Raw genomic sequence first — 26,028 nt, 5'->3', positions numbered from 1 at the left:
TGATCAGTCGAAATATATTACTTTTTAGTTAGTATAGAATAATAACAGAGGACTGAACTGTCTGACTCCTGCCTCTTTTAAAGGATTGGATATCACATACCAATGTTTGCTGGGTTCGTCATTATGTTTGTCTCCACAATAAGTAAGTTTTATTACCGTATATGATGCAAGTAGTAAGAACTGCAGTGGTTGTTTAGGCCAAGATCATGAACGGTTCATTCGTGCTGCCAGAAACTCTTAGTTGCTACTCCACTTAGTTCAAGTTCATTTATTTATAAAGCACATTTAAAAACAGCCACAAAAATGAACAAAGTGCTGTACATAAGGCAAAGTCAAATAAAAGACTATGTAAATAAAAGATTACAAAAGCATACAAATAAGCCAAGAGAAACGACTGAATAAATTTAAAAATGAAGCAATAGAAAAGACTATCAAAATAATATTCGAAGGTCATGCTGAATAGATACGTTTTTAGGAGTGATTTGAGGAGCTTTCACCCAGGAGGAGCTCGGAGTAGAGCCGCTCTTCCTCTATATCGAGAGAAGTCAGCTGAGATGGTTCGGGCATCTGTTTCAGGTGCCTCCTGGACGCCTACCTAGGGAGGTGTTCCAGGTATTTCCCATCGGGAAGAGGCCTCAGGGAAGACCCAGGACACGCTGGAGGGACTATGTCTCTCGGCTGGCCTGGGAACATCTCGGGATTCCCCCTGAGGAGCTAGTGTAAGTGTCTGGGGAGACTGATGTCTGCAGTTTACTCCTAAGACTGCTGCCCCCGCGACCCGGCCACAGATAAGCGGATGAAAATGACATGACATGACATGACATATGATAGAGCCATTCTAATCTCAAGGGGCAAAGTGTTCCATAACCATGTTGCTATCAAATCCTACCAGTGTTGGATAACTTACTTTAAAAATGTAATTAATTACTAGTTACATAATTAAAATGGCATTTAAAATACTTAAATTCCATAAATCTTCATAAACAGTAGAAATTAAACTTTAATTTAAAAGTTTAACTTTAACTTATTTTGTGTCTCCAGAATGTGTCTAACGTTTCAGCTCAAAACACCCATCAAATTATTTATTAAACCTTTCAGAATATTAGATTTTTCAACTCTGAGCATCTTGTAGCTGTGTTTGTTGCCTGTGCCTTTAATGCTATTTCTCCCCGCCCACCGTTCCCATGTCTCTGTCTGAGTGTGCCTCAACCTCAGCTGCATCAGATATACAGCACAGTCACAGACATGAAGGAAGCAGATCTCACGTAACGTTTGTACTATTAGTAATACTACAGTAATAACTTTACCAGTGATTATTTGATGTGGCGTTAATTCCAGCTTTTCGATGAGTCACACGCAATGTCGTTACAAAGTTCACGCACTCACACACACAGTGCACGCGTTTAACTTTACACTGTTTTTGCACTCAAATGTGATATCCGTTATATTAATGTACAAAATAAACCTGATTTAACGTCCACACTGTAAAAAATCTTATGTGCTATTTACATAAAAAAATAGTGGTAACACTATTGCACGTATTATTTTAAGTAGTTTGAAAACTTGATTTTATTTATCAAAAACCACTTGAAAGAATCATTTGAAAATGACTAGGTTTTTTTGAGTGATAGAAGATGATTTTAATATTATTTGTGGAATATGATTTTATAAATTAAGCAAATTAACCACCTTTTACTCAAATTTATTAATGTAAATTACTCATTTATAAAATGTAAAATATATCATTTATAATGAAATACATATACAATGCATTTTTGTCACATATCATTTTATTACTTGTTCCACTGATAACAAAATGGTACATACAATTTTGTTAAACAAATCTATTTAAAATTTACAGCAATGTTAAGCTCTGAATAAAAGTTTTTTCTCCATGTCATGGAAAAAATGTTCTGTCAACTTTCTTTTGTAGGAATAGTCACATTTTAGACAAAACCTGACAGAATTGAACAACATATAAAACTTTAGGTTACTTTTGTAACCCCGGTTCTCTGATAGCATTAAGTGAGGTGTCTCACTATGGGATACGCCCCTTCCGCGTATTCCTCAGAAGCCCAATTCCATTACGCCAGCCCCAATTGGCTGGCAGGCGTGACGTTTGCGTCTGGGACTGGCTCCCCCTCCGAGTATAAGAGGGGGGACGCAACGTCATGACGACATTCAAAACAAACACACCTCTTCCTCGCTTCGCACAGCAAGGAGGGTGATCTGGTGAGACACCTCACCTAATGCTATCAGAGAACCGGGGTTACAAAAGTAACCTAAAGTTCTCTTTCAAGCATACGTTTCGGTGTCTCACTATGGGATATTCTAACTCCCGTATTGCCAGATAGCCTGTCTTTAAGTCCCCCGCCAACCAATAAATTAAATATTAGGGGCTAAATTAACGTTCAAGATCCTACACTCAAAACTGCATGCGCTACGGTTTGAGCTGTAACATCCAATTTATAGAACCTTGTAAAAGTGTGCTGCGAAGACCAGCTTGCTGCATCACAAATGTCCTGCATTGTTACCCCTTTGAAAAGGGCCCACGAAGTCGACATCCCCCTTGTTGAGTGAGCACGTAAACCGGAAGGGGGGGTAACCCCTTTACTGGTATACGCCAAGGAAATCGCCTCGACTATCCAGTGAGACAACCGCTGTTTTGTAATCGGCTTTCCCGTACGTGGTTTCGCCCATGACACAAACAGCTGATCACTCTCTCTGAACCCTTTGGTTCTGTCCGTGTAAATGCGTAGCGCACGCACTGGACATAGCGTATTTAACTTTTGCTGTTCTGCTGAAGCAAAAGGTGGTGGGCAGAATGCCCTTAGTTCGAGTGGAGTAATAGAGTTCACTATTTTGGGCATAAATGCGGGGTTTGGTTTCAAAATTACCCCAGCATTTCCAGACATGAATTGCATACACGCTGAATGCACAGAAAATGCGTGAATCTCACTCACGCATTTTGCCGAGGCCAAAGCTAACAGAAGTGTTGTCTTAAACGACAATATCTTAAAATCAGCTTTGTCAAGTGGTTCAAATGGCGATGTAGAAAGAGCATCAAGTACTAATACCAGATCCCACGAAGGAGTGATAGGTTTAGAAACTGGTAAAGCGCGGCGCGCGCCCTTCATAAAGCGGCATACTAACGGATGCTGTCCCACAGTCTTGTTATCAAAACCTATGTGACAGGCCGATATAGCAGCCAGGAATACCTTAATGGTAGAAAAAGCCTTTCCCTGATCCATCAGATCTTGCAGAAATGATAAGATAACAGCTACAGAACACTGAAAAGGGATTTCGTGTTTGACTGCGCACCAGCGTGCAAACACTCTCCATTTACACTCGTAAAGAGACCTAGTAGACACAGCTCTCGCATTTTGTATTGTCCTGATAACACTGTCAGATAAGCCAGTTGAATTCAGTATGAACCGCTCACTGGCCAAGCCCACAGTGCCAGGGGCTCCGGATGAGGATGAAAAATCTCCCCTCGTGCCTGTGACAGCAGGTCTTTGCGGAGCGGAAGAGCCCATGGCTCCCTGTGTAGCATATGTATGATCTCCGCCAGCCAGTATTTCCCTGGCCATCTCGGAGCTATCAATATTATCTTTAGTCCCTCCTCCCTCACCCTGCAAAGGGTTGGGGATATCAACGCAATCGGTGGGAACGCATAGAGGAGAGCGCGGGGCCATTTGTGCGCCAGCGCGTCTATTCCCAGAGGTGCGCTTTGATCTCTCAAGGAGAAAAACAGTGGGCACTGGGCATTGTCCTGAGATGTGAACAGGTCCACCGTCGCTCTGCCGTACAAGCCCCAAATTTGATCGACCACTTCCGTGTTTAATTTCCATTCCCCGTAAAGGGGATTTCCTCTGGACAGTAGATCCGCTCCCTGATTTTCATGACGCCCTGTATATGCGTCGCTCTCAGGGAGGAAAGATTGGCATTGCTCCACAAAATCAGTTTGCGTGCCAACATGTGCAAGCGGAGTGATCGGAGACCCCCTTGTCGATTTATGTACGCCACAACAGTGGTGTTCTCCGTCCTCACCAGAACATGGTGTGTTTTTAAAAAGGGAAGAAAATGCTTCAAGGTTAGAAAGACCGCTAGCATTTCCAGATAATTTATGTGGAAATTGGTCATATGCTGACCCCATTTCCCATTTGCCACCATGCCCTCGTGAATGCCCCCCCAGCCGGACAACGACGCGTCCGTCGTTATAATTTTTCTTATCTGAACAACGCCTATCGGTACACCCTGAACCAGAAAGGATGGCTGTACCCATTGGCGCAAAGCCAAGACTGCCTCTGACGTCACTCTCACTCTCCTCCGAGAATGTAGTGACGGGTCCAGTCTCAAAGAGGCTACCCAGCGCTGAAAGTCTCTCATGAACAATCTGCCCAGGGGAATTACCATAAGAGCCGAGGCCATCAGAGCCAACAGTCTGAGGCATGTGCGAAAAGAGACAATTTTCCCCCTCTGAAACTCGACCAGGCATTGAGTACATCTCCGCGCTCTCTCTTCTGAAAGTCGCGCTGTGTATGTCACTGAATCCAATGACAGGCCCAGATATATTATCGACTGCCTGGGAATTAACACTTTTCTCGGTGTTTAACATCAAGCCCAGTTTCTGTAGATGTATTAGAAGCATGAGTGTATGTTCTCTTGCTTTGAGCTCGGACTGAGCTGTTATCAGCCAATCGTCTATGTATGTAGCGAGACGAATACCCTTTTCTCTCAACGGAGTCAGGGCCGCTTCTGTACATTTCACAAAGACTCTCGGGCTGAGGGACAGGCCGAAAGGGAGAACCAGATATTCGTATGCCACGCCAAGGAATGCAAATCGCAGGAATTTCCTGTGGGGTGGGTATATTCTTATGTGAAAATATGCGTCCTTCAGGTCGATTGACGTAAACCAATCGCCTGGTCGCACCAATTTCAGCAGTGTAGAGTGAGTGAGCATTCTGAACTTGAACTTTTTTAAGTACTTGTTCAGTGCGCGCAGGTCCAAGATAGGGCGGAGAGCCCGATTCCCCTTTTTTGGAACTAGGAAGTATCTCGAGTAAAATCCGCTTTGGCTTTCCTCGGGCGGAACTACTCTTACTACCTTTTTGTCCAACAGAGAGGTAACTTCCTCCTGAAGGACATGGATTCATTCTCCCCGCACATGAGAGTGAATGACCCCTCTGAACTGTGGTGGGGAAATCGCAAACTGCAGTCTGTAACCGTGTTGTATTGTTCTCAACACCCAACGGGACTGCGTGCATTCTCGCCAGAAGTTTATGTGCAGTGTTCTGGCGCCATCGTGTGACTGGTTCGCGAACAGACTTGTGGTCTGCAATGCGCATGCGCGAGGACTTAGCGTCTGGACAGAGTTTACATGTCTCACCACCTGTAAGGGAGCGATGACTCCTTGAGGTGGTGTTATGCTGTGTTCTGATATGTTTTGCAACATTTTTTGGGGCATTGTGTTTTGCAACAACTTGGGGGGAAACAGTGACAACTTTATTGAATTCTGAACAAATAAAGTGCTTGCGACAAGTGAGTTGGTGGGTATCAATGCACCGTCTCTGTGTCGTTTCACTGCTCTGCATCTCTTGCGCCAGCGTGGGTCTGATTTCCCCACTGAACACTTGCGAACGCCCAAACTCTGTTTGTGAACGTTGAACAGTTGAGGGTCGGGAGACAGCGAACGGGGGGGCTGTGGGCTCCGTTCCCTCTGAAAGACGGACTCAAACAGTCTTTTTCTTTCTCCTCACCACCATCTGAGTGGACTGAGGAGGTGGAGGACCCATCTGAGCTGCAGTGGGCGGATACGTCTTCCTTGGCCAGGCAGGTTTCTGCTCGGGAGCCCCGCTTTGACCCGCTGAATTTATGAGCGGTCTCTGCCGACGAGGAATGCGATAGCTGGCAGGTGCTCGCGCCGCAGCTTGCGCAAAGGTTGGCCGAGGGGGTGGAGGTGTCACGGTCTGCATCAATCTGGGTAGGCAGAGGTGTAGCGCCTCATCATCCCTCTTTTTTTCCTCGCATCTCTTCTGCATCCGTGCCAGAGCCGCACCAAATATGCCCTCTGGGACGACCGGTGCATCCAGGATGGTTTCTTTTTCTGAGTCAGAGAGGTTAGCCAAATTAAGCCAGCGTCCCCTCTCCTGAATCACCATTGTAACCATAGCTTTGCCGGCAGCCTGGACCGCACACTTCTGAAGACGAAGAGAGAGATCTGTGATAACACAGATCTCGTCCCACTGTGCCTGGCCTGGAGTGGCAGACACCTCGTCTTGCAGCTCCGCTTGGTATGCGGTCAGCAAAGAGGTCGCGTTTAGGGCTCTAACAGAGAGAGCGACTGCTCTGTAAGCGCGTTCAGTCATGCTCGACTGGAAACGGTCCGCTTTTGATGGCAGTGTGGGGTTTGCAGTCGCCGTGCGCTTAGGATGTAAGTGTGTGGCGACGAGTGGCTCCATAGGAGGCATACGGAAAAGGCCCTGCTTTTCCATGCCTTCCACATCGAGAGCAGACCCTCCCTGCACGGGCGTTTTGTTAGTAAACGGTTTTTCCTTCCAGGTAACCGCCACTTCCACCAGAAGTTTGGGGAATACTGGAAGTACTTGCCTCGCCGCCCGTTTAGCGCTCGGCAGTCTCTTACCCTCGTAACGAGACTTTACAGTCTCTGCTACAACAGTCGGCCACGAAATGTTTAGCTTCTCTGCCGCGCGTTTGCACACGTCTTGCAGATCAACACTTTGAAGTGGCGAGGGTGGTGCCCCGTCCGCTCCTTCCGTGGATCCCGCTGTAACGAGGGGTTGAGCCGCTTGTGCAGGGGGTAAAAACGGGGAGTCTTCGAAGTCTTCCTCCTCAGAGAGAAGGAAGTCCGATTGCCCATCGTCCTCCATGATAAACGCGTCCTCTTCTTCCTCATCCGTGCTGAGCACATTAGGCAAAGGGGCGCATGCATCCAGCTGTTCACCCCATGACATAGCTGCCGTGGTGGGCATTTCTATGGGAATGGATACCTGAGGGGTGGCAGGTGGAGCTGAACTAGCAGATATGAGGGGATCTAAGCCCGACAAGCTAGCTTGGCGTGCTAGCCTGCGACGAAGGCTCTTAAGAGTGAACCGCGTGCAGTGCTCGCAGGAACCGGGATTCTCAATTGCCATTTTAGCATGTTTCAGCCCAAGACAAGCGGAACAGACCTGGTGTGTGTCCTTGGATGAGATTTTGTTCCCGCACGAGCAAAGCCGCGGAGGATCTCCCTCGTGAGTCAGCGTACTCTGCATTGCTGCAGCCATGAGGTACCGGTAATCCTTTAATAGCTGGAGTGCTGATTACAGGATTAGGCGAAAGCGGCGTGATGACCGACAAATCGTCGAATAATACAGTACCAAATAATTAGCCAGCAACTAGCGTGGCGACTAGTTGATGGCTTCTCGGAGTTGAGCAGGCTTCTGGTGTGAAGCGAGAAGAGGTTTTTGAATGTCGTCATGACGTTGCGTCCCCCCTCTTATACTCGGAGGGGGAGCCAGACGCAAACGTCACGCCTGCCAGCCAATTGGGGCTGGCGTAATGGAATTGGGCTTCTGAGGAATACGCGGAAGGGGCGTATCCCATAGTGAGACACCGAAACGTATGCTTGAAAGAGAACCAGTATAAAAGCTGGATCTCAAAATATTAACAACACAATCAGTCAATACAGTAAAAAAGTTTCCCCAAAAGTTTGTAGCAGTGAATTTGTGTCAGAAACTTATTATAAGTTTGTTTTTGGGTGATTTCAATTTGAGGAATACTTGTATAAATCCAGTTCAGCAATTCTAGATTTTCCAAGCTAGGCATGACGCACTTATCCTCCAAGACAATGCAGAAGTCCTCATGGTTGGACATCCCTCTGGTAGACAGCAATTCTCTACATTCCCACACTGTAAAATAAACATTGTTTATCATTATTAAATTATGCAGTTGTAAATTTCAAATGTTTAAGGTTTACTAAAACACATTAAGGAAATACATTAAGAAAATAAACAATTTCTTTGTATCTCGACGTTGCTGACTGACACTATAACACAAGTTCACAAGTATTTTGACTAATTATGGACAGGGAGTTTTCAAAATGTATACTAGTGTACAAACAAATGTTCATAAAAACAAACCATATTTATACAAGGAATAGTGCGTTCAACAATGTAGTGTTTGTGTTATATTTTGTTTTTTGTAAAAATGCAAACATATAAAAGGCAGTTTTCTAAAAACTATAAGTATCTGAAACAGTTTAAGACACTTACATTGCACTCCTGGATGAGCTCTTCCTCTTTTTCATACAAATACACCAGCAACAGAGGATGACATCTCTCATCTCGTCCCTGATTTAATGTGAGGTCTGATGCATCAAAAGTGTTGCATTTTCTTCATTAATCTGAAAAAACAAGCAAACAAATATTAGTATTTATATACAGTATATTATATAAACACAGTTAATTACATTACATCAATGCTGTGAAAGGAATCTTATGAAATGGAAAAACACTAGCTGTGCATAAACCCCATTGAATAGCTATATAGCTAACATACTAACTAAGGCTAACCAACAAGATCCCTGTTGTTTGTTCACCCCGCTTAAATGTTGCCTGATCAAACTAGGCTCCTGAACAAGCTTGAACAGCATGTGTCTTTCCTGAAAGAGCTTAAGAGAATAGAAATCATAAACTGTTAATGCTTACCTCTTAACATGCTTGCTATAGATCTGTTCCTTCAAAATGTCGTCTGGTCACTGCTGTTGTTGAGATTTAAATGCAAACATCTCAATCAAATGCACATAATTTTGTCAATTTTCTTTAAATAAACTTGAAGCCATCTTTCCTCAATTTTAGTAGCTTAATTGGTTTCTCAAATTAAGCCTAATAATTGCATGGGCTTGCTTAAAAAATAAGTAAAACTTATCTCTTGGTTTTATTAGCAAAATCTTCTAAAAATTTTATAATAAATCCAAAATATTTAAATTTTAAAAGAAAATATGCACATTATTTTTAATGACCACGTCAGTTTTTTAAATGAAAATCACAAGCCTCGATATTCATTTTACCGGAAATGAAGTGTCTTTTTTATTTCTGTACTGACATGTGGCTGTGGTGATAAAGTAGACAGTAAAATCGCTATAATTCATTACAAACATGCACTGTTTTAAAAATGTTGTAAACTTGTAAAATCATTCTTGATCACATTTGAATGTCAAGCAATTTGGTGGGTGGGAAAACCGTACTCCTACGTCACGTTGCGGTGGGCCTAAAAATGGAAGGGATTTGGAATGTCAGGAAATTTAAAAAAAGATACTTGTATTTTAAAGATTGTATTTATATCACCCCAATATGACTGTGGACACACTATACCTCCAAACTGTCATGGATTGGTCAGGCTCTCACGACCCCCACTCACGAAGATCACCATCACCTGACTTCTAATGAGCACACAGCTGCATCACATTCACGAGCACCAGATAAAAGCACAGCACTCCAGTCGCTCATTGTCCGGGCTCGTCTCGACGAAAGCGGACAACTGAGCGACCACTCAGCGTAGTCATCCTCAGCTAAAACAAACGATTTACGTACCTGTTCTCTTTGTATTCCTCCTAGTCTTCCTGGTCCTCCCGAATCGTCCTGTCTTCCAGTCCTTCCAAGTCTGTGTCATCCTCTGTCAGCTGTATCTGGTGTGTGCTGTCCATCCTCGTGTATTCCTGTTACCCAGCCACGGAGGAAAAGACCCCAACATCATTCCTGATCCTCCTGGCTATCCTTCATGTGCTCCTTGTTGTCATTTAATAAACACCCTAACGTTTCCTTACCTCTGTCTCCTGTCCGCTTCATAACAGAAGCCCGGACCAATAACGACGACAACATGAGCACCCCCGATCACTTACAAGAGCTGGTGGACCAGTTGAAGCGGATTCTACAGCCACCAGCTCCACTTTCCAACGCACCACCAGCACCGAGCACTTCCGCCTCCACAGTTTCTTCTTCGGCCCTTCCTTCCAGTCCCATGGCCCGACCAGCGCCCTACTCAGGCGGAGCGGGGGAGTGCAATGGTTTTCTGTTACAATGTTCCCTCATATTCGAAATGCAACCTTCTCTATATCCCACAGATAAGTCGAAGATCGCCTACATCGTATCTCTACTCTCTGGACCTGCACTTAAATGGGCTGAGACGATCTGGAACCAAGCCGGGCCGGTCATGAATTCCATCACTACCTTCACGGAGTATTTCAAAGAGGTGTTTGGACGTTCTGATGGGGAAGTAGCCGCTGGAGAGCAGCTGTATCATCTAAAGCAAGGTACTCTATCTACACAGGAATATGCTCTCCGGTTTCGCACTCTAGCAGCTGCAAGTGGATGGAATGAGAGATCGTTGTTGACCACGTACCGGCTCGGCTTGGAACCCACTCTCCGAATCCAACTGGCCACATTAGATGATACAATGGGTCTGGAGAGATTCATCCAACATTCTCTCCGATGTTCCGATCGTCTCCGTTCCTATCAACAGGACACCATCACCCCCTCGTCTGCACTCCTCCAATCGCCTGAGTCAACAGCCTCTCCAGAACCAGAACCCATGATAATAGAGTCTGGAAGACTGACATCAGCGGAACGACAGAGGAGGCTGACCCGGGGTCTGTGTCTATACTGCGGTGTCAGTGGACACACCCGTATGGAGTGTTCCCTTCGTCCCATTCGGACTTCAGTGAGTGTATTCAGTACGAATATTGAACAATGTAAACCACTTACTACCACCGTACAAATAACTACTGCCTCTATTTCTCTCCTTGTCACAGCCCTCATCGACTCCGGGTCAGCAGGGAACTTCATCTCCCAATCCCTCTGTCGTCAACTCCACCTCCGTACTGAGGCGTCCTCGCACATATACCAGATACAACCGATAACCCAGTGCACTCGATCTTCGACCCGTATCCATCGACAATGCGAAGACATCCTTCTTCAAGTGGGGTTGTTACATCAAGAGAGGATTCAATTTCTGGTTCTGGAGGGTGCAAATATGGACATCATTCTAGGGCGCCCGTGGCTGGTGAAGCACGATCCCATCATCTCTTGGGGCACAGGAGAGATAAAGAAATGGGGATCTGGATGTACACCTGCCTGTTTTCCAAATCTCCCTCTTCAAGGTCGGAACCCCATTTCTTTGTTTGCAACATCGGTCGAGAGCCCTCCTGAGAAGCAGTCTATCCACATTCCTAAGGAGTACAGCTCCTTTCAAGATGTCTTCTGCCCCAAGAGAGCTTCCCAGCTACCGCCGCATCGGCCATGGGACTGCGCGATCGACCTAGTTCCAGATGCCCAGTTGCCAAGAGGTAGGATCTACCCGCTCTCGCTTCCAGAGAATCAGGCAATGGAAGATTACATAAGGGAGGCTCTGAGTCAGGGGTACATACGTCACTCAAAATCACCAGCCGCCTCAAGCTTCTTCTTTGTGGCCAAGAAGGACGGAGGGCTGCGTCCATGCATCGACTACAGGGTCCTAAATAACGGTACAGTAAAATACCGATATCCCCTTCCTCTGGTACCAGCCGCTTTGGAACAGCTCCGAGAAGCTAAAGTCTTCACTAAATTGGACCTCCGCAGCGCGTATAATCTGATAAGAATACGTGAGGGGGACCAATGGAAGACAGCATTCGTGACCCCTACTGGCCACTATGAATATGAGGTCATGCCTTACGGTCTGGTCAATGCCCCCTCCGTATTCCAAAACTTCATTCATGAAGTCCTCCGGGAGTTTCTTCACCACTGTGTAATAGTGTACATAGATGACATCCTCATTTACTCCCGGAGTGAGGCCGAACATCGCCAACACGTTGCGGAGGTCCTACACACATTGAGAGAACATCACCTCTACCTCAAAGCGGAGAAATGCTCATTCCACCAGAAGTCGATTCATTTCTTGGGATACATCATTGACCAAACCGGTATACGTATGGATGGGAAGAAAATTGAGGCTGTTCTATCCTGGTCAGAACCCACTTCCATTAAGGAGCTCCAGAGGTTTCTTGGGTTTGCTAACTTTTATAGACGGTTTATCAAGGACTACAGCAGGATTACATCACCTCTCACTAATCTCCTCAAGGGTAAACCCAAAGGACTGGAGTGGACCAAAGAAGCAGCCGCAGCCTTCCGCCTTCTTAAGAAGGAGTTCACAAGGGCCCCACTCCTGACTCATCCTGACCCAAATCTTCCTTTCGTGGTGGAAGTGGACGCATCCACCACCGGCGTCGGGGCAGTATTATCTCAACATCATGATACACCGCCCCGACTGCATCCCTGTGCCTATTTCTCTCGGAAGTTGAGCCCGGCGGAGCAGAATTACAGCATAGGAGACAGGGAGCTTCTAGCAATCAAGCTAGCCTTGGAGGAGTGGCGTCACTGGTTGGAGGGAGCCAAACATCCGTTCCAGGTGATCACAGATCACAAAAACCTCCAATACATCAAAGAGGCCAAGAGACTATGTCCACGTCAAGCCAGATGGTCACTTTTCTTCTCACGTTTTGATTTCTCCATTTCCTATCGTCCAGGACCCAAGAATCTAAGAGCAGACGCTCTCTCTCGTTTACACGAGCATCACGATCATGAAGAACTCCCAACGAAGATTCTTCCCGAACACATCTCCATTTGTCCGATCACCTGGAACGCTCCTCCAGTCGTTGCCACTCCGGAAGCCCCTGCTCCGCCGGGATGCCCTCCTCATCGGCAGTTCATACCACCTGAACACCGGGTAGATCTGATCCACTCCTTACATACCTCGCTAGGCACTGGACATCCAGGGATCAACAATACTCTCTCGCTAGTATCCCAACGATTCTGGTGGCCAAACATGGCAAGGGATGTGAGGCAATATGTTCAGGGCTGTAAGGACTGTGCCCAATCCAAGAGCCCACGTCATCTACCCGCTGGAAAGCTCCATCCCTTGCCGATTCCGAACCGTCCCTGGTCACACCTAGGAGTGGACTTTATCACTGACCTCCCTTCGTCAGAAGGTAATACCTGTATTCTAGTCATAGTAGATAGATTCTCAAAGTTTGTCAAACTAATCCCTCTGAAAGGTCTTCCCACAGCCTTTGAAACTGCCGACAATATCTTTAATCAAGTCTTCAGGTCATTTGGTATTCCAGAAGATATTGTGTCGGACAGAGGTCCACAGTTCATCTCACGTCTATGGAAAGCCTTCTTCAAGCTCCTAGGTGTGGCCGTCAGCCTCTCTTCTGGATATCATCCCCAAACCAACGGGCAGACAGAGAGGAAGATTCAGGAGGTGGGACGGTTCCTGAGGACCTTCTGCAGTGGTCACCAGAACTCCTGGAGCCAGTATTTGGGCTGGGCAGAATATGCCCAAAATTCACTGCGGCAACCCTCCACCGGACTCACGCCATTCCAGTGCGTCCTGGGCTTCCAACCACCGCTCTTTCCCTGGGATGGCGAACCATCTGATGTCCCCGCAGTGGATCACTGGTTCCGGGAGAGCGAGAGAGTCTGGGACGAGGCTCATCAACATCTGCAGAGGGCAGTCCGTCGAAGCAAGGTAACCGCCGATAGGAGAAGGTCTGAAGAACCCAGATACACACCCGGACAAAAGGTGTGGCTATCCACCCGGGACATACGCATGCGACTGCCCTCTCGCAAGTTAAGTCCCCGATTTGTTGGTCCCTTCACCATCGTGGAACAGGTTAACCCCGTCACCTACAAACTACAATTACCCTCTCACTACCGTATTCACCCTACATTCCACGTATCACTCCTGAAACCCTATCACGATCCTGTTCTTCCCTCCACAGAGCCTGACCACGAAGAGGAACCCCCTCCTCCACTGCTCCTAGAAGAAGGAGCCGTCTACGCAGTGAAGGAGATCTTGCGTTCCCGACGTCGTGGTGGCCAGTTGGAGTACCTGGTGGACTGGGAAGGGTACGGCCCCGAAGAAAGGACATGGGTTCCCAGAGCTGATATTCTCGATCCTAGTCTCATGGTGGAGTTTCATGAGAGCCACCCTGAGTTCCCAGCGCCTAGAGGCAGAGGGAGACCACCACGGCGTCGGAGGTGTCGGCCCTCAGGAGCGGGCCCTGGGGAGGGGGGTACTGTCATGGATTGGTCAGGCTCTCACGACCCCCACTCACGAAGATCACCATCACCTGACTTCTAATGAGCACACAGCTGCATCACATTCACGAGCACCAGATAAAAGCACAGCACTCCAGTCGCTCATTGTCCGGGCTCGTCTCGACGAAAGCGGACAACTGAGCGACCACTCAGCGTAGTCATCCTCAGCTAAAACAAACGATTTACTTACCTGTTCTCTTTGTATTCCTCCTAGTCTTCCTGGTCCTCCCGAATCGTCCTGTCTTCCAGTCCTTCCAAGTCTGTGTCATCCTCTGTCAGCTGTATCTGGTGTGTGCTGTCCATCCTCGTGTATTCCTGTTACCCAGCCACGGAGGAAAAGACCCCAACATCATTCCTGATCCTCCTGGCTATCCTTCATGTGCTCCTTGTTGTCATTTAATAAACACCCTAACGTTTCCTTACCTCTGTCTCCTGTCCGCTTCATAACACAAACAGCTTACAAAAGATGATTTTCATCATATGTGCCATCATTTCATACACACCATACAGTATATTGACAAGTGTTTTATTTCATTGTTTCTTAGGCATGTGCCATTGTAGGACAAATCTAACACTCTGTATTTGTTAAAAATTTGGTTATTATGCAAATATATGAATAACAAAAATATATACAGTATATATGTATACAATTGGTGGCATGGTGGCTCAGTGGTTTGCACTGTCACCTTACAGCAAGAAGGTCGCTGGTTTGTGTCCCAACTGGCCAGTTGGCATTTCAGAGTTGAGTTTGCATGTACTCTCCATGTTGGTGTGGGTTTCCACCAGGTGCTCTAGTTTTCCTCACAGTCTAAAGACATGTTTTATAAGTGAATTGGGTAAGCTAAATTGGCCGTAGTCTATGGGTGTGTGTGTATGGGTGTGTTAGAGCTTGTTAAATATCTAGTGATAACTCAAAGTGTTTAATATTTTAAATTATAAGTAAAAAATAAAAACATCACTAAACATTTGTAATAACATTAAGTTTAATTACATTATTGTAAACTAATGAGCAATAATTCAAGTTTAATTTTATAATTAAATTTCACAATATTTCACAATAAATTAAATATAATTTATTGTTTCAAAGCACCTTTACACAAGGTGCACATTGTTGCATTACAATCAAATTCAGAAAAGTTAAGGTTATTAGCTGCCATAACTTTAGTTGTTACTAAAAACGTAACAAGTAACTAACAGCTTTTAACAGTTAAAGTTATTATATACAAACATAGTTAACCTGCAGTTATATAGTATATAGGGGATGTCTGTGTAAAACAATATAGAAATTATTGCTCCCCAAGATGTTTTATTTATTTTTGTTAACTGAATATGGTTAGTGTAAACCTTAAATAAAATGAGATTCTGATTTTGATTGCTTTCTCTACAGTGTTTGCCTTCTCTGGGACATACACACTGCTGTTTTTTGCCCGCTCATTGCAGGGAATTGGATCATCTTTTTCCACTGTGGCAGGTATAATAATATATGTGTTGTTCGGGCATGTTTGATTTAATGTATGAAATGCAACTTCGAAGTACACATGATGTACTTACAACTGAAAAGAAATATTGAGAAGGGGGAAGGGCTGTGTTTTTGTGCGTCATTCCCTCATAGCAAACTAATGGTAAGAATGACATGGTTAAGACGTCAAACTGATTTCAATTAAAGTCCCTTTCATAGAAAGTCAGTTCACTTGGTGGCCATATTTGTAACACCCTCAGGAAGTATGTTCAAGACCAAAGTCCTATCTAAATGACTGTGGGAATCCTGAAATCTCAAAAAAATAAAATAAAAATTTCAGTTTCCTTCAGGTATTGCACATATGCAGAGTTCGGCATGACACAATTCTCCTTTTTAGACCTTTTGCATAGAACACAAAATTATCCATAATGCTTTGCGTGTATAATGCATATAAAGAGTCACATTTGGACAACTTTGAAATGATAGTTTTAGTGTTGGGCAAGCTACATGGAAAATGTAGTGAGCTAAACCATTAGTTACTCTACTTAAAATGTAGCTTAACTACACTAAAAGCTACCCCCAGAGAAATGTTACAAGCTAAGCTAAAAGCTACATAGCAAATGTAGCTTAGCTACATCCAAGATATATATTTTTTCATTTTTAAATCGAAGCAATTAAATCCAATTCAATCCTGTCTTGGTGATCAATAAAACTGTCAATGAAACATATGAGGCATAATTGTTCAGTTCAGTTATTTACTGCAATTAATATGCTTTTCTAAACAGAAACCAATTTTACTAGACAGCAAAAACAAAAAAGTAAATAAAGAAAGAAAACCAAGTGTTGCACATTTAAAATGCTATAGTAAGTTATATTAAAGGGAAATGTATAAAAACGTGGAACATGTATTATATAGTAAATATATAGAGATATAGTGTGTGTGTGTGTGTGTGTGTCTGTGTGTGTGTGTGTGTGTGTGTGTGTATACGTACAGTTGAAGTCAGAATTATTAGCTTCCCTTTACATTTTTTTTTTTTTAATATTTCCCAAATGATGTTTAACAGAGCAAGGAAATTTCCACAGTATGTCTGATAATATTTTTTCTTCAGGAGAAAGTCTTATTTGTCTTATTTCGGCTAGAATAAAAGCAGTTTTAAATTTTTTAAAATCCATTTTCAGGACAAAATTATTTGCCCCTTTATATATAAATATTTTTTCGATAGTCTACAGAACAAACCATCGTAATACAATAACTTGCCTAATTACCCTAACCTGCCTAGTTAACCTAATTAACCTAGTTAAGCATTTAAATGTCACTTTAAGCTGTTTAGAAGTGTCTTGAAAACTATCTAGTAAAATATTATGTACTGTCATCATGGCAAAGATAAAATAAATCAGTTATTACAAATGAGTTATTAAAACTAATTATATTTAGAAATATGTTGAAAAAAAAAACTTCTTCTCTCCGTAAAACTGAAATTGGGGAAAAAATTAAAAAGGGGCGAATAATGCTGACTTCAACTGTATATATATATATATATATATATATATATATATATATATATATATATATATATATATATATACATACACAGTTTTTATATATTTAGTGTTTCAGTTTTTAAAGACATACCTTAGCCAAAAAGATTTAGTTACAAAATTGACAGTACGTTAATATCACTGCAATATTATTGACTGAAATATCAGCTGTAAATGCTGCTCTCTGAATCTAATGTAATCATCTAATCAAACTATTATTGTCAATTAGGATTTCCGCTGCATTTTGTGACAGGATACTCTATACACACGTGGCCGTATGACGCTATTCTCTGCATCTACCAAGAAATGCGGAGGGTTTTTTTGTTCCTCCCATAGGGCGTGCGGTATCAAAAATTCCATTAAAACTACACTTCTCCAGCAGTTCCTCGCATCCAAGGGGCATGTATGAAATGTTCCTAAATGAAAGTGAAAGTGCCAAACTGCAGTTAAAGTTGACAAATTAAGAATGAAACACCCGAAATTACACGAAACACCAGAGGAAATGTGAATAGCGTGGTGACGCAATAGTTTGGTGACGCAAACTATTGTCTTATTCAGATTAAGGCAAATATTTTGATTACTGATGTCCATGTAAACGTGGTCACTATCTCTCCTGCGTCTGTGTTGCCTCTGTGAAAATCAGCTGTAATTCACTTAATGAAACTCCCCTTTTCATGCAAACCCTTCCCTCTTTCCCCACTCGACACTCCCACCTAAACAAAGCTGGACTCACACACTTTCCTGACTTTTTTCAAACTAGAGGTGTGAAACACCCTGCTGAGACAGTAGGAGTTTCATGGCCCTTTAAGGACAGAGACAAAACCTGAGCAAAGTCTGGAGGATGACATTGGAAGGACACAATATGAGATGAAAAGCCTAAATATCTAAATCAATGCAAGCACACAGTATTCATCAAACGACAGGGCTTGCCGTAATAGACAAGCTAATCTGTCCAGACCCCTCCCCTACAGAAATCCGTGGTTATAAAGACTGATGATTGGATATTTTAACTGGAAAGTGGGACTTCCTTCCTGTGCCAGCCATACTGAGCATTTCCCCCATTCATAGTAATGCCAGTAAATCATCTTTGTATATATGTAGTCATTGTTTCTACAAAGAAGGCCTGCTACATCAAATGCAGAAATGGCCAGACTTTGATTGAAGATTACCAAACAAACACTTTTGTTTTAGGAAATAAACTTACATGGAATATTAACCTAAACTATACGTGCGCTAGCAATATAAACATTGTACATTTTGATTTCACACAGACTTTAACATTATTGTATTTCTAATATGCTAATTTAGTGATCAAAAATATATCTTATTATTATCATCAATGTAAAACAAATAAATGTATATCTCTCTAGGTCTGGGAATGTTAGCAAGTGTTTACACAGATGACAGTGAAAGAGGAATTGCCATGGGAATTGCACTGGGAGGACTTGCCATGGGAGTGCTCAGTAAGTTAATGTTTCTAATATAGTATTTGTTTTTCTATGAAAAAATGCCAGCAAGAGGCTTTTGACAATAAAACATGTGTTTGTTTCAGTTGGAGCACCATTTGGCAGCATTATGTATGAATTTGTTAGTAAGAGTTCTCCATTCCTTGTCCTTGCCTTCCTGGCTATGTTTGATGGAGGTAAGATATTAATAAGATTTATAATGAGCAGACCCTTTTGGCTTGTTACATTTATTAAAGTGGTTTTCAATACCCATAACCCCAGCCCTTCAGCTTTGCATTCTTCAGCCCTCAAAAATATCTCCAGCGGTGAGTAACGTTCATTTATTAAAACCGGAGTTATTCAATTTGATAGAGGAGAAATGTTTTTCTATGTGTTTTCTGTTCAGAGCGTAGAGGGAACGCCATTATTTATCCTGTTGAAAGATCCCTACATACTCATTAGTGCAGGTGTGTGTTTAAATTAATTACATATTCATATACAGACCCCAGTTAAACCCATTTAAATGATTGTCATGGAGGTGTTACGGTGGTGGTAGCGGTTTCTGTAATTACATGTATGCCTCCATGAAATTGTGACCATATGTTTTGACGTGAACAGCAAAAACAATTTGTAAATGAAGGACAAGAAGCTTGTTGAATGAATAAGATTATGGTTCCTGTATATAATTACAGGGTCACTGTGCTTTGCAAACATGGGGGTTGCCATATTAGAGCCCACTCTTCCTATCTGGATGATGCAAACAATGTGCGCACCAAAGTGGCAGCTTGGTAAGAAACTCTTTTCTAAGTCAATAAAATTTGACTGAGACAGCATTTCCTGCCTTTTATAGGTCACTTAATTTAAATATTGTTTGTTTCCCCTTTATAATAACATAATTGTACAGTAGTTCAATTGAAGAAAAACAGTACATTTTGTAATTAGGAACCTTCTCAGTGAGAGCTAAGTGAAACAAATGGTATTCAGATATATTTAAACCTTCTGAATTCTTTATTTCAGATATTTTTACAACTTCAGAGTATTTAATACCAACCAAAACCACACCAAACAGGCAACATATGCTCATTCAGAAAACATAGCCCTATATATATTTCTGGAGATTGCGAATTATGTAGCCAGAAGTAGGGGTGTGACGATAACCGCATCACCGCCTTACCGCCATAATGAGATGTCAACAGCGGTGATGTGGCTATTACCGTCATCACCGCCCATTTTAGTTTATTATTTATTTTTGCTTGTAAATCTTTCAGGATTGTATAGAAAAACAGAATAAACTAAATAAAAGGAATAAAAGGCCTGCCCTAAGTATTTTCCACTTAAATTACAAATTTAGATTACAAAACGAAAACACTGAATCCTTTTTAATAACCAGCATAGGCTGTTTATATTTTAAGCTTATTTTAATAAAGCAGATCTAACTCAAATCAATCACTCCACAGAAAATAAGCATTTTAACGCACCGCTGTAATTTCTATATCCCAATCCTTTTATCAACATTTTTAATACAAGTCATTATTTTAAAGATTATGACTTGAGAATATGTTTTTACCTCAGCGCTGCACTTTTCTCCTTCGCCCTCGCGCTGAGTTCAGGTGACGGAGTGTTGTAAAGTAGTTAAACTCTTCTCAGTTTAATTTACAGTGTCAAACTGGCACAGGAATATCAGTATATTAATATAGACTTTGCTAAAAAGCTGGTTAAATGTAGGTATTTTATTACAGAAGCTATAAACACACGCGCATGCTGCGACCACGGTGATGAGTCAACAATCGCAAATATTTTGACTTATTTAAAGTAGGCTATAGGCTATAGCATATAATAATTGTGTGTAAAGACATTTATAAAAATATGTAGCTAATATATCACAGGGGTTTGTGTAGGAGTAATTACAGTGGAGCATTAATTAAATCCTTTTTTCCCGTGGAGCGAAACAAACACACAGTTGTGTAGCGGATGGAGACGCACAAAAATATACAATTCAGATATTTTCGTCGGAAGAAAAATATTCTTTGAACGAATTTTGTTTTGTACAATTTGTATCTTAGTTTTTGTCGGTCAGTTATTTACAAAATAAACAAGAATAACTAATAAACTTTGAGGTGAAGCGATGTGCCTCAGGGTCCGCTATATGCCGCGGCCAAAACACAAACCGGTTAAATACAATTATAATATAAATAAAATAAACGTGAAATATTCCGTTTCGAATATTGAATCTTTGTTAACTGTATGATCAAAATTAAAAGAGCAGCCTAGATTATCACTCTTTATGACAAACATCCATTGATCGATCAGTTTCGCTTTAGTTTAATTAAGCGTTTGAACTTTTTGATATTTTAGGCAAAGTGGTCTGCATAACCAATGATTGAACTTATCCACCTGCGACCCACCCATAATTAAACATCATGTAGGCGAAAACTGGCTTTTTGATTGCCTGAACCGTGTATTAACGGCTCAGTCATAATCATAATCAATGTTGATAAAAGAATTGGGATATAGAAATTACAGCAGTGCGTTAAAAAAGCTTATTTTCTGTTGAGCGATTATTTATATATATATATATATATATATATATATATATATATATATATATATATATATATATATATATATATATGGTTTCCGCTACATTTATTTTTCCATGGCGGGGCGCCACGCCAGGATTCATCCCGCCACGGCTACATTACAGCTGCTTATTCAAAACATTTTATTATTTTAATAGCGGGTGATAATCGCACCAAAGTGTATTAAAAGGTGAGTTATAACAGCGCAAACTTTTCTGTAACCGTAGTAGTGCTGTGCGTCGTTTGTTTAACCCTTTAAGTTTACGTGCTGACTGACTGACTGGGCTGACTGTGACAGGTGCGTGATGCCTGAGGCCAGCAAACACGACGCCGTTTTACTTTATTTCAGGACGCATTATTACTGGAGGCATTCATAAATATTCCTAGAAAATCTAATAAAGGCTGGAGACATACTCGTTACATAAACGCACTAAATCGCACTTCAGCAGCGTTTATTTGAGAGCGCACAAGAAGATCTGCGCGCTCTTAAAGCTGCTTATATTTGAGGGGGAGGCAAAATCGGCGCGCAAGCAGAGATCCGCATGCTGTAGGCTATTATATAAACGCGATATCGACTTCTAATACTGTGCTCACGACATTTGTCATTGAAATAACGCCACAGGTAGTTAGTAGATCTGTGTAAAAAAGGCCTGCCGCCACAGCTGGAAAAAATCCTAGAGGAAACATATATATGCACGGTTAACCGACATACCGCATGATTTCTTGCTTCATCACCGCGGTAATAGAAAATCCGTTACCGTCACAGCCCTAGCCAGAAGTACGCATGGCTGCATTTCATCTTTAAAAATGAACGCTTTATGGCGGTATGACGCTGTTCTTTTTCGGGCTTACCAGCTGACCTCTTACCTCCATATGGACAGGTTTCCCACTGTTACCAGTTTGCCCAGTTAGCTTGCCATGTAAGTTGGTGGACTTGAGATGTAGAGAGGAGTTGACCACGATGACAGGGTTCGAGTCCGGTGAAGAACGTTTCCAGAAAGTGCAAAAAACTTACCTCCCGGGATGTATTTGGTGCTCTCCAGAAATGTATATTCGCATCATGGATGTGCAGCCAACAAATCTGCAGCAACTGTGTGAAGCTACCATGTCAATATGGACCAAAATCTCTGCAGAATATTTCCAGTACCTTGTTGGATCTATGCCACAAAGGATTAAGGTAGTACTGAAGGAAAATGTGGGGGTCCGGTACTAATAAGGTGTACCTAATAAAGTGGCCGATGAGTGTATTTTACAGTAGAATGAGGCTTTTTGCAGAATCCAAAGTAATCAATCACAGAATGCAAGAAGGCCACACTTTAAGAATTTTATTTAAGACAATAATAAAACGAAACCATTATAGGTTAACATTTAAATATTTTTAATATCATGACATACCTGGAGGATCACTAAAGACCACTAGTTGAGATCAACTACATTATATGACACAAGCTGAGAGATTCTTGATGGTTCTAACCTATATTTTTCATGTTTATTTTTATTGATTTTTTTTTTATGTGATTTTGGCCACTGATATTGCAGGTGTGGCTTTCCTACCAGCCAGTGTTTCATACCTCATTGGAACCAATCTTTTTGGCATACTAGCCAATAAAATGGGAAGGTAATATGTTTATTTTATGTTCCAGTTTTATTCCTGAGAAAATACACAATTTAAAAAGCCAAATAAAATTAAAAAGGACACAAGATCTGCATCATGTCTGATTTAGGTGGTTGTGTTCCATGGTGGGAATGATTATAGTCGGCATCAGTCTACTCTGTGTGAGTATATATGCATCACACATGTATTAGAGCATAAGAAAGAATGGTGCTGATTATAACAATTTGCAAATTTGTTGTAGGTTCCTTTTGGCAAAAACCTCTATGGCCTCATTGGTCCCAATGGTGGTTTGGGATTTGCAGTTGGTGAATATTATTATGACTTACTCCGCATAGTTGTCATTATATTAACAAAACACTTTCTGAAATAGCTTCTTTTGTGTTACACAGATAAAAGATACACAGATATTGTTGCATGTGTTTTAAATGCATAAATCTATTGCATGTTTTTGTCAAGTGGATATAAAACTTTTTTAACAATTTGTCCTTGTAGGAATGGTGGACACTTCTATGTTTGCTATTATGGGTTACCTAGTAGATATCCGACATGTCTCTGTTTATGGAAGTGTGTATGCTATTGCTGATGTGGCCCTCTGTGTTGGATTTGCTGTTGGTAAAGGCACATTATTGTCATAACTTGAATACCACAACTACTTGTATACATTTGTAGCAATATGGGCATATGTATTAAACTTAGTCTTGCTTCCTGTTGCAGGTCCATCTACTGGCGGGGCATTAGTAAGAACTATTGGCTTCCCAAATCTCATGGTGATCATCGGCATAATCAATATCTTGTACGCTCCCCTTTGCTTCTTTCTCAAGAATCCTGCAAATTGGGAGGAGAAGATGGTGAGACTCACATATGCGATTGTCCCTGCATGTCTTTATTTTAGCATTACCTTTTATCATTATATTAGCAAATGTTCTGACACATTTCTTTCTTCAAGGCAATTATAAATCAGGAGTATCCATTGCACATGAAGAGCTACAATACAAGTGGGTACAGAGATTTCCCTTTGAGTGATGATGACAGTGAGGAGGACATTGAGAAGTCATGTGAACATAGTCATTAGGAATCTATTGATCATCAAACCCCAACAGCCCTCAAAGGTTTTAAGTGAATTTTATTTATCAACTAACATCAAGAGGATCACGTGCTTATGATTGACAGTGGCAGGTCCTGTTTGCATCTACTAGTCATATGAATCCAAATAACCACATTTCTTACCTTAGTTATAATTGTCTTGAAAAATCCCCCATCCACCCTTACTCCTTGCCCTCTTTTCTAAATTAATCCAGGATGGCACAGTGGCTCAATGGTTAGCACTGTTGCCTGACAGAAAGAAGATTCAATTCACCTTTATTTGTATAGCGCTTTTACAATGTAGATTGTGTCAAAGCAGCTTCACATAAAAGGTCAAAGTAAATTGGAACAGTGTATTTAGTTTGTTGTGTTTAAGTTCAGTTCAGTTTAGCTCAGTTCAGTGTGGTTTAATTATCACTACTAAGAGTCCAAGCAAGATCACTGGTTCGAGTCCCGGCCGAGCTAGTTGGCTTTTCTGTGCGGAGTTTACGTGTTCTCCTCATGCTCGCGTGGGGTTCAACGGTTTCCTCCCACAGTCCAAGGACATGTGGCATAAGTGACTTGATTAAACCAAATTGGCAAGTATACAGGTATGTACCAGAAATTGAGGGAAAGTCCATTTATTTCCATAGTTTGTTTCAAAAAGTGAAACTTGTGTGTTATATGTGTTCACTACACACAAAGGGAAATATTCCAAGCCTTCATTTGTTTCAGTTTTAATGATTATGAATTAAAGATGAAAAAAAAAAAAATCCAGTATTTCACAAAATTAGAATATTTCATGTGACCAATACAAAAAAGATCTTAATCACATGTTGGCACACATGAAAAGTGTGTTAATGTACTGTATTATGTCCTCAGTATTTTATTAGGCCTCCTTTTGCACTAATTACAGCATCAAGGCGGCATGACATGGAGGCGATCAGCCTTTGATACAGTTGAGGTGTTATGGTAGCTCAAGTTGCTTTGATATCGGCATTCAGCTCATCTGCATTTTGGCACCTCTCCTCCCTCATCTTCCTCTTGACAATAGCCCACTATGTCATACTTGTGCACCTTTTCCAGCCACATGTTCCCTTCCTCTTAACACTCTATTAATATGCTTAGATATTGCTATCTGTGAGCATCCAGTTTCTTTTGGAATTCCCTTTTAAGACTTCCCCCCTTAAAAAGGGTTCCAATGAGGTTCCAAAAAGGTTCCTTCTGCATAACCGTCAAGTCAGCAGTCTTTCCCCATGATTCTGAAACCTACTAAATCAGACTGAGACAATTTTAAGGCTTTGCATTATTTAGCAGATTAGATTGAGACACAAGGAGCTTTCAATGTTGAACTCTGTCATGATATTCTAATTTTGTGAAATACTGGATTTGAGTTTGTCATCTTTAATTCAAATTGAAACAAATGAGACCCCAGAGTGGAGATGAGCTGAAGGCCGATATCAAAACAACTTCGGCTACCACAACAGCTCAACTGTATCAAAGGTTGATCGCCTCCATGCCACGCTGACTTGATGCTGTAATGAGTGCAAAAGGAGGCTTAATAAAATACTGAGGACATAAAACAGTACATTAACACATTTTTCAGAAGGCCAACGTGTTTAAGATCCTTTTTTTATTGGTCACATGAAATATTCAAATTTTGTGAAATACTGGATTTGAGTTGGCGTCACGGTGGCGCCGTGGGTTGCACGATCGCCTCACAGCAAGAAGGTTGCTAGTTTGAGCCTTGGCTGGGTCAATTGGCATTTCTGTGTGGAGTTTGCATGTTCTCTGTGTTTTTGCGTGAGTTTTCTCTGGGTGCTCCGGTTTCCAAAGATCCAAAGATATGTGCTATAGGTGAATTGGGTAAGTTAAATTGTCCAAAGAGTATATGTGTGAATGAGGGTGTATGGGTGTTTTCCAGTGATTGGTTGCAGCTGGAAGGGCATCTGCTGTATAAAAACATATTCTGGATAAGTTGGCGTTTCATTCCACTGTGGCGACCCTGTATTAATAAAGGGACTAAGCCAAAAAGAAAATGAATGAATGGATTTGGGTTTTTCCATCTTTAATCCATAATCATTAAAGTAAAAAAAACAAGTGAAGGCTTTAAATATTTAACTTTGTGTGTAGTGAACTGACATAACACACAATTTTCACTTGTGGAACTATGGAAATAAATGGACTTTCCGTC

At 41.9% G+C, this 26,028-nt stretch overlaps 1 protein-coding gene across 1 annotated transcript in view; it reads left to right on the top strand.

Annotated features, from left to right (window-relative positions):
• Nucleotides 1-24,112, top strand: part of LOC130233283 (chromaffin granule amine transporter) — a 29,579-nt gene extending 5,467 nt beyond the window's left edge. The window contains 13 exon segments of the mRNA XM_056463234.1: nucleotides 84-142; nucleotides 15,523-15,606; nucleotides 18,504-18,596; nucleotides 18,686-18,775; nucleotides 18,861-18,904; nucleotides 18,985-19,045; nucleotides 19,271-19,366; nucleotides 22,697-22,775; nucleotides 22,882-22,933; nucleotides 23,014-23,077; nucleotides 23,265-23,384; nucleotides 23,487-23,620; nucleotides 23,719-24,112. Coding sequence (XP_056319209.1) covers nucleotides 84-142; nucleotides 15,523-15,606; nucleotides 18,504-18,596; nucleotides 18,686-18,775; nucleotides 18,861-18,904; nucleotides 18,985-19,045; nucleotides 19,271-19,366; nucleotides 22,697-22,775; nucleotides 22,882-22,933; nucleotides 23,014-23,077; nucleotides 23,265-23,384; nucleotides 23,487-23,620; nucleotides 23,719-23,844 — 1,102 coding nt within the window. The 3' untranslated portion in view covers nucleotides 23,845-24,112.
• Nucleotides 24,113-26,028: the final 1,916 nt, after the last annotated feature.

The sequence above is a fragment of the Danio aesculapii genome, chromosome 8 (assembly GCF_903798145.1).
Source record: "Danio aesculapii chromosome 8, fDanAes4.1, whole genome shotgun sequence".
Taxonomy (NCBI): Eukaryota; Metazoa; Chordata; class Actinopteri; order Cypriniformes; family Danionidae; genus Danio; species Danio aesculapii.
This window is presented reverse-complemented; position numbering and strand designations above follow the sequence as displayed.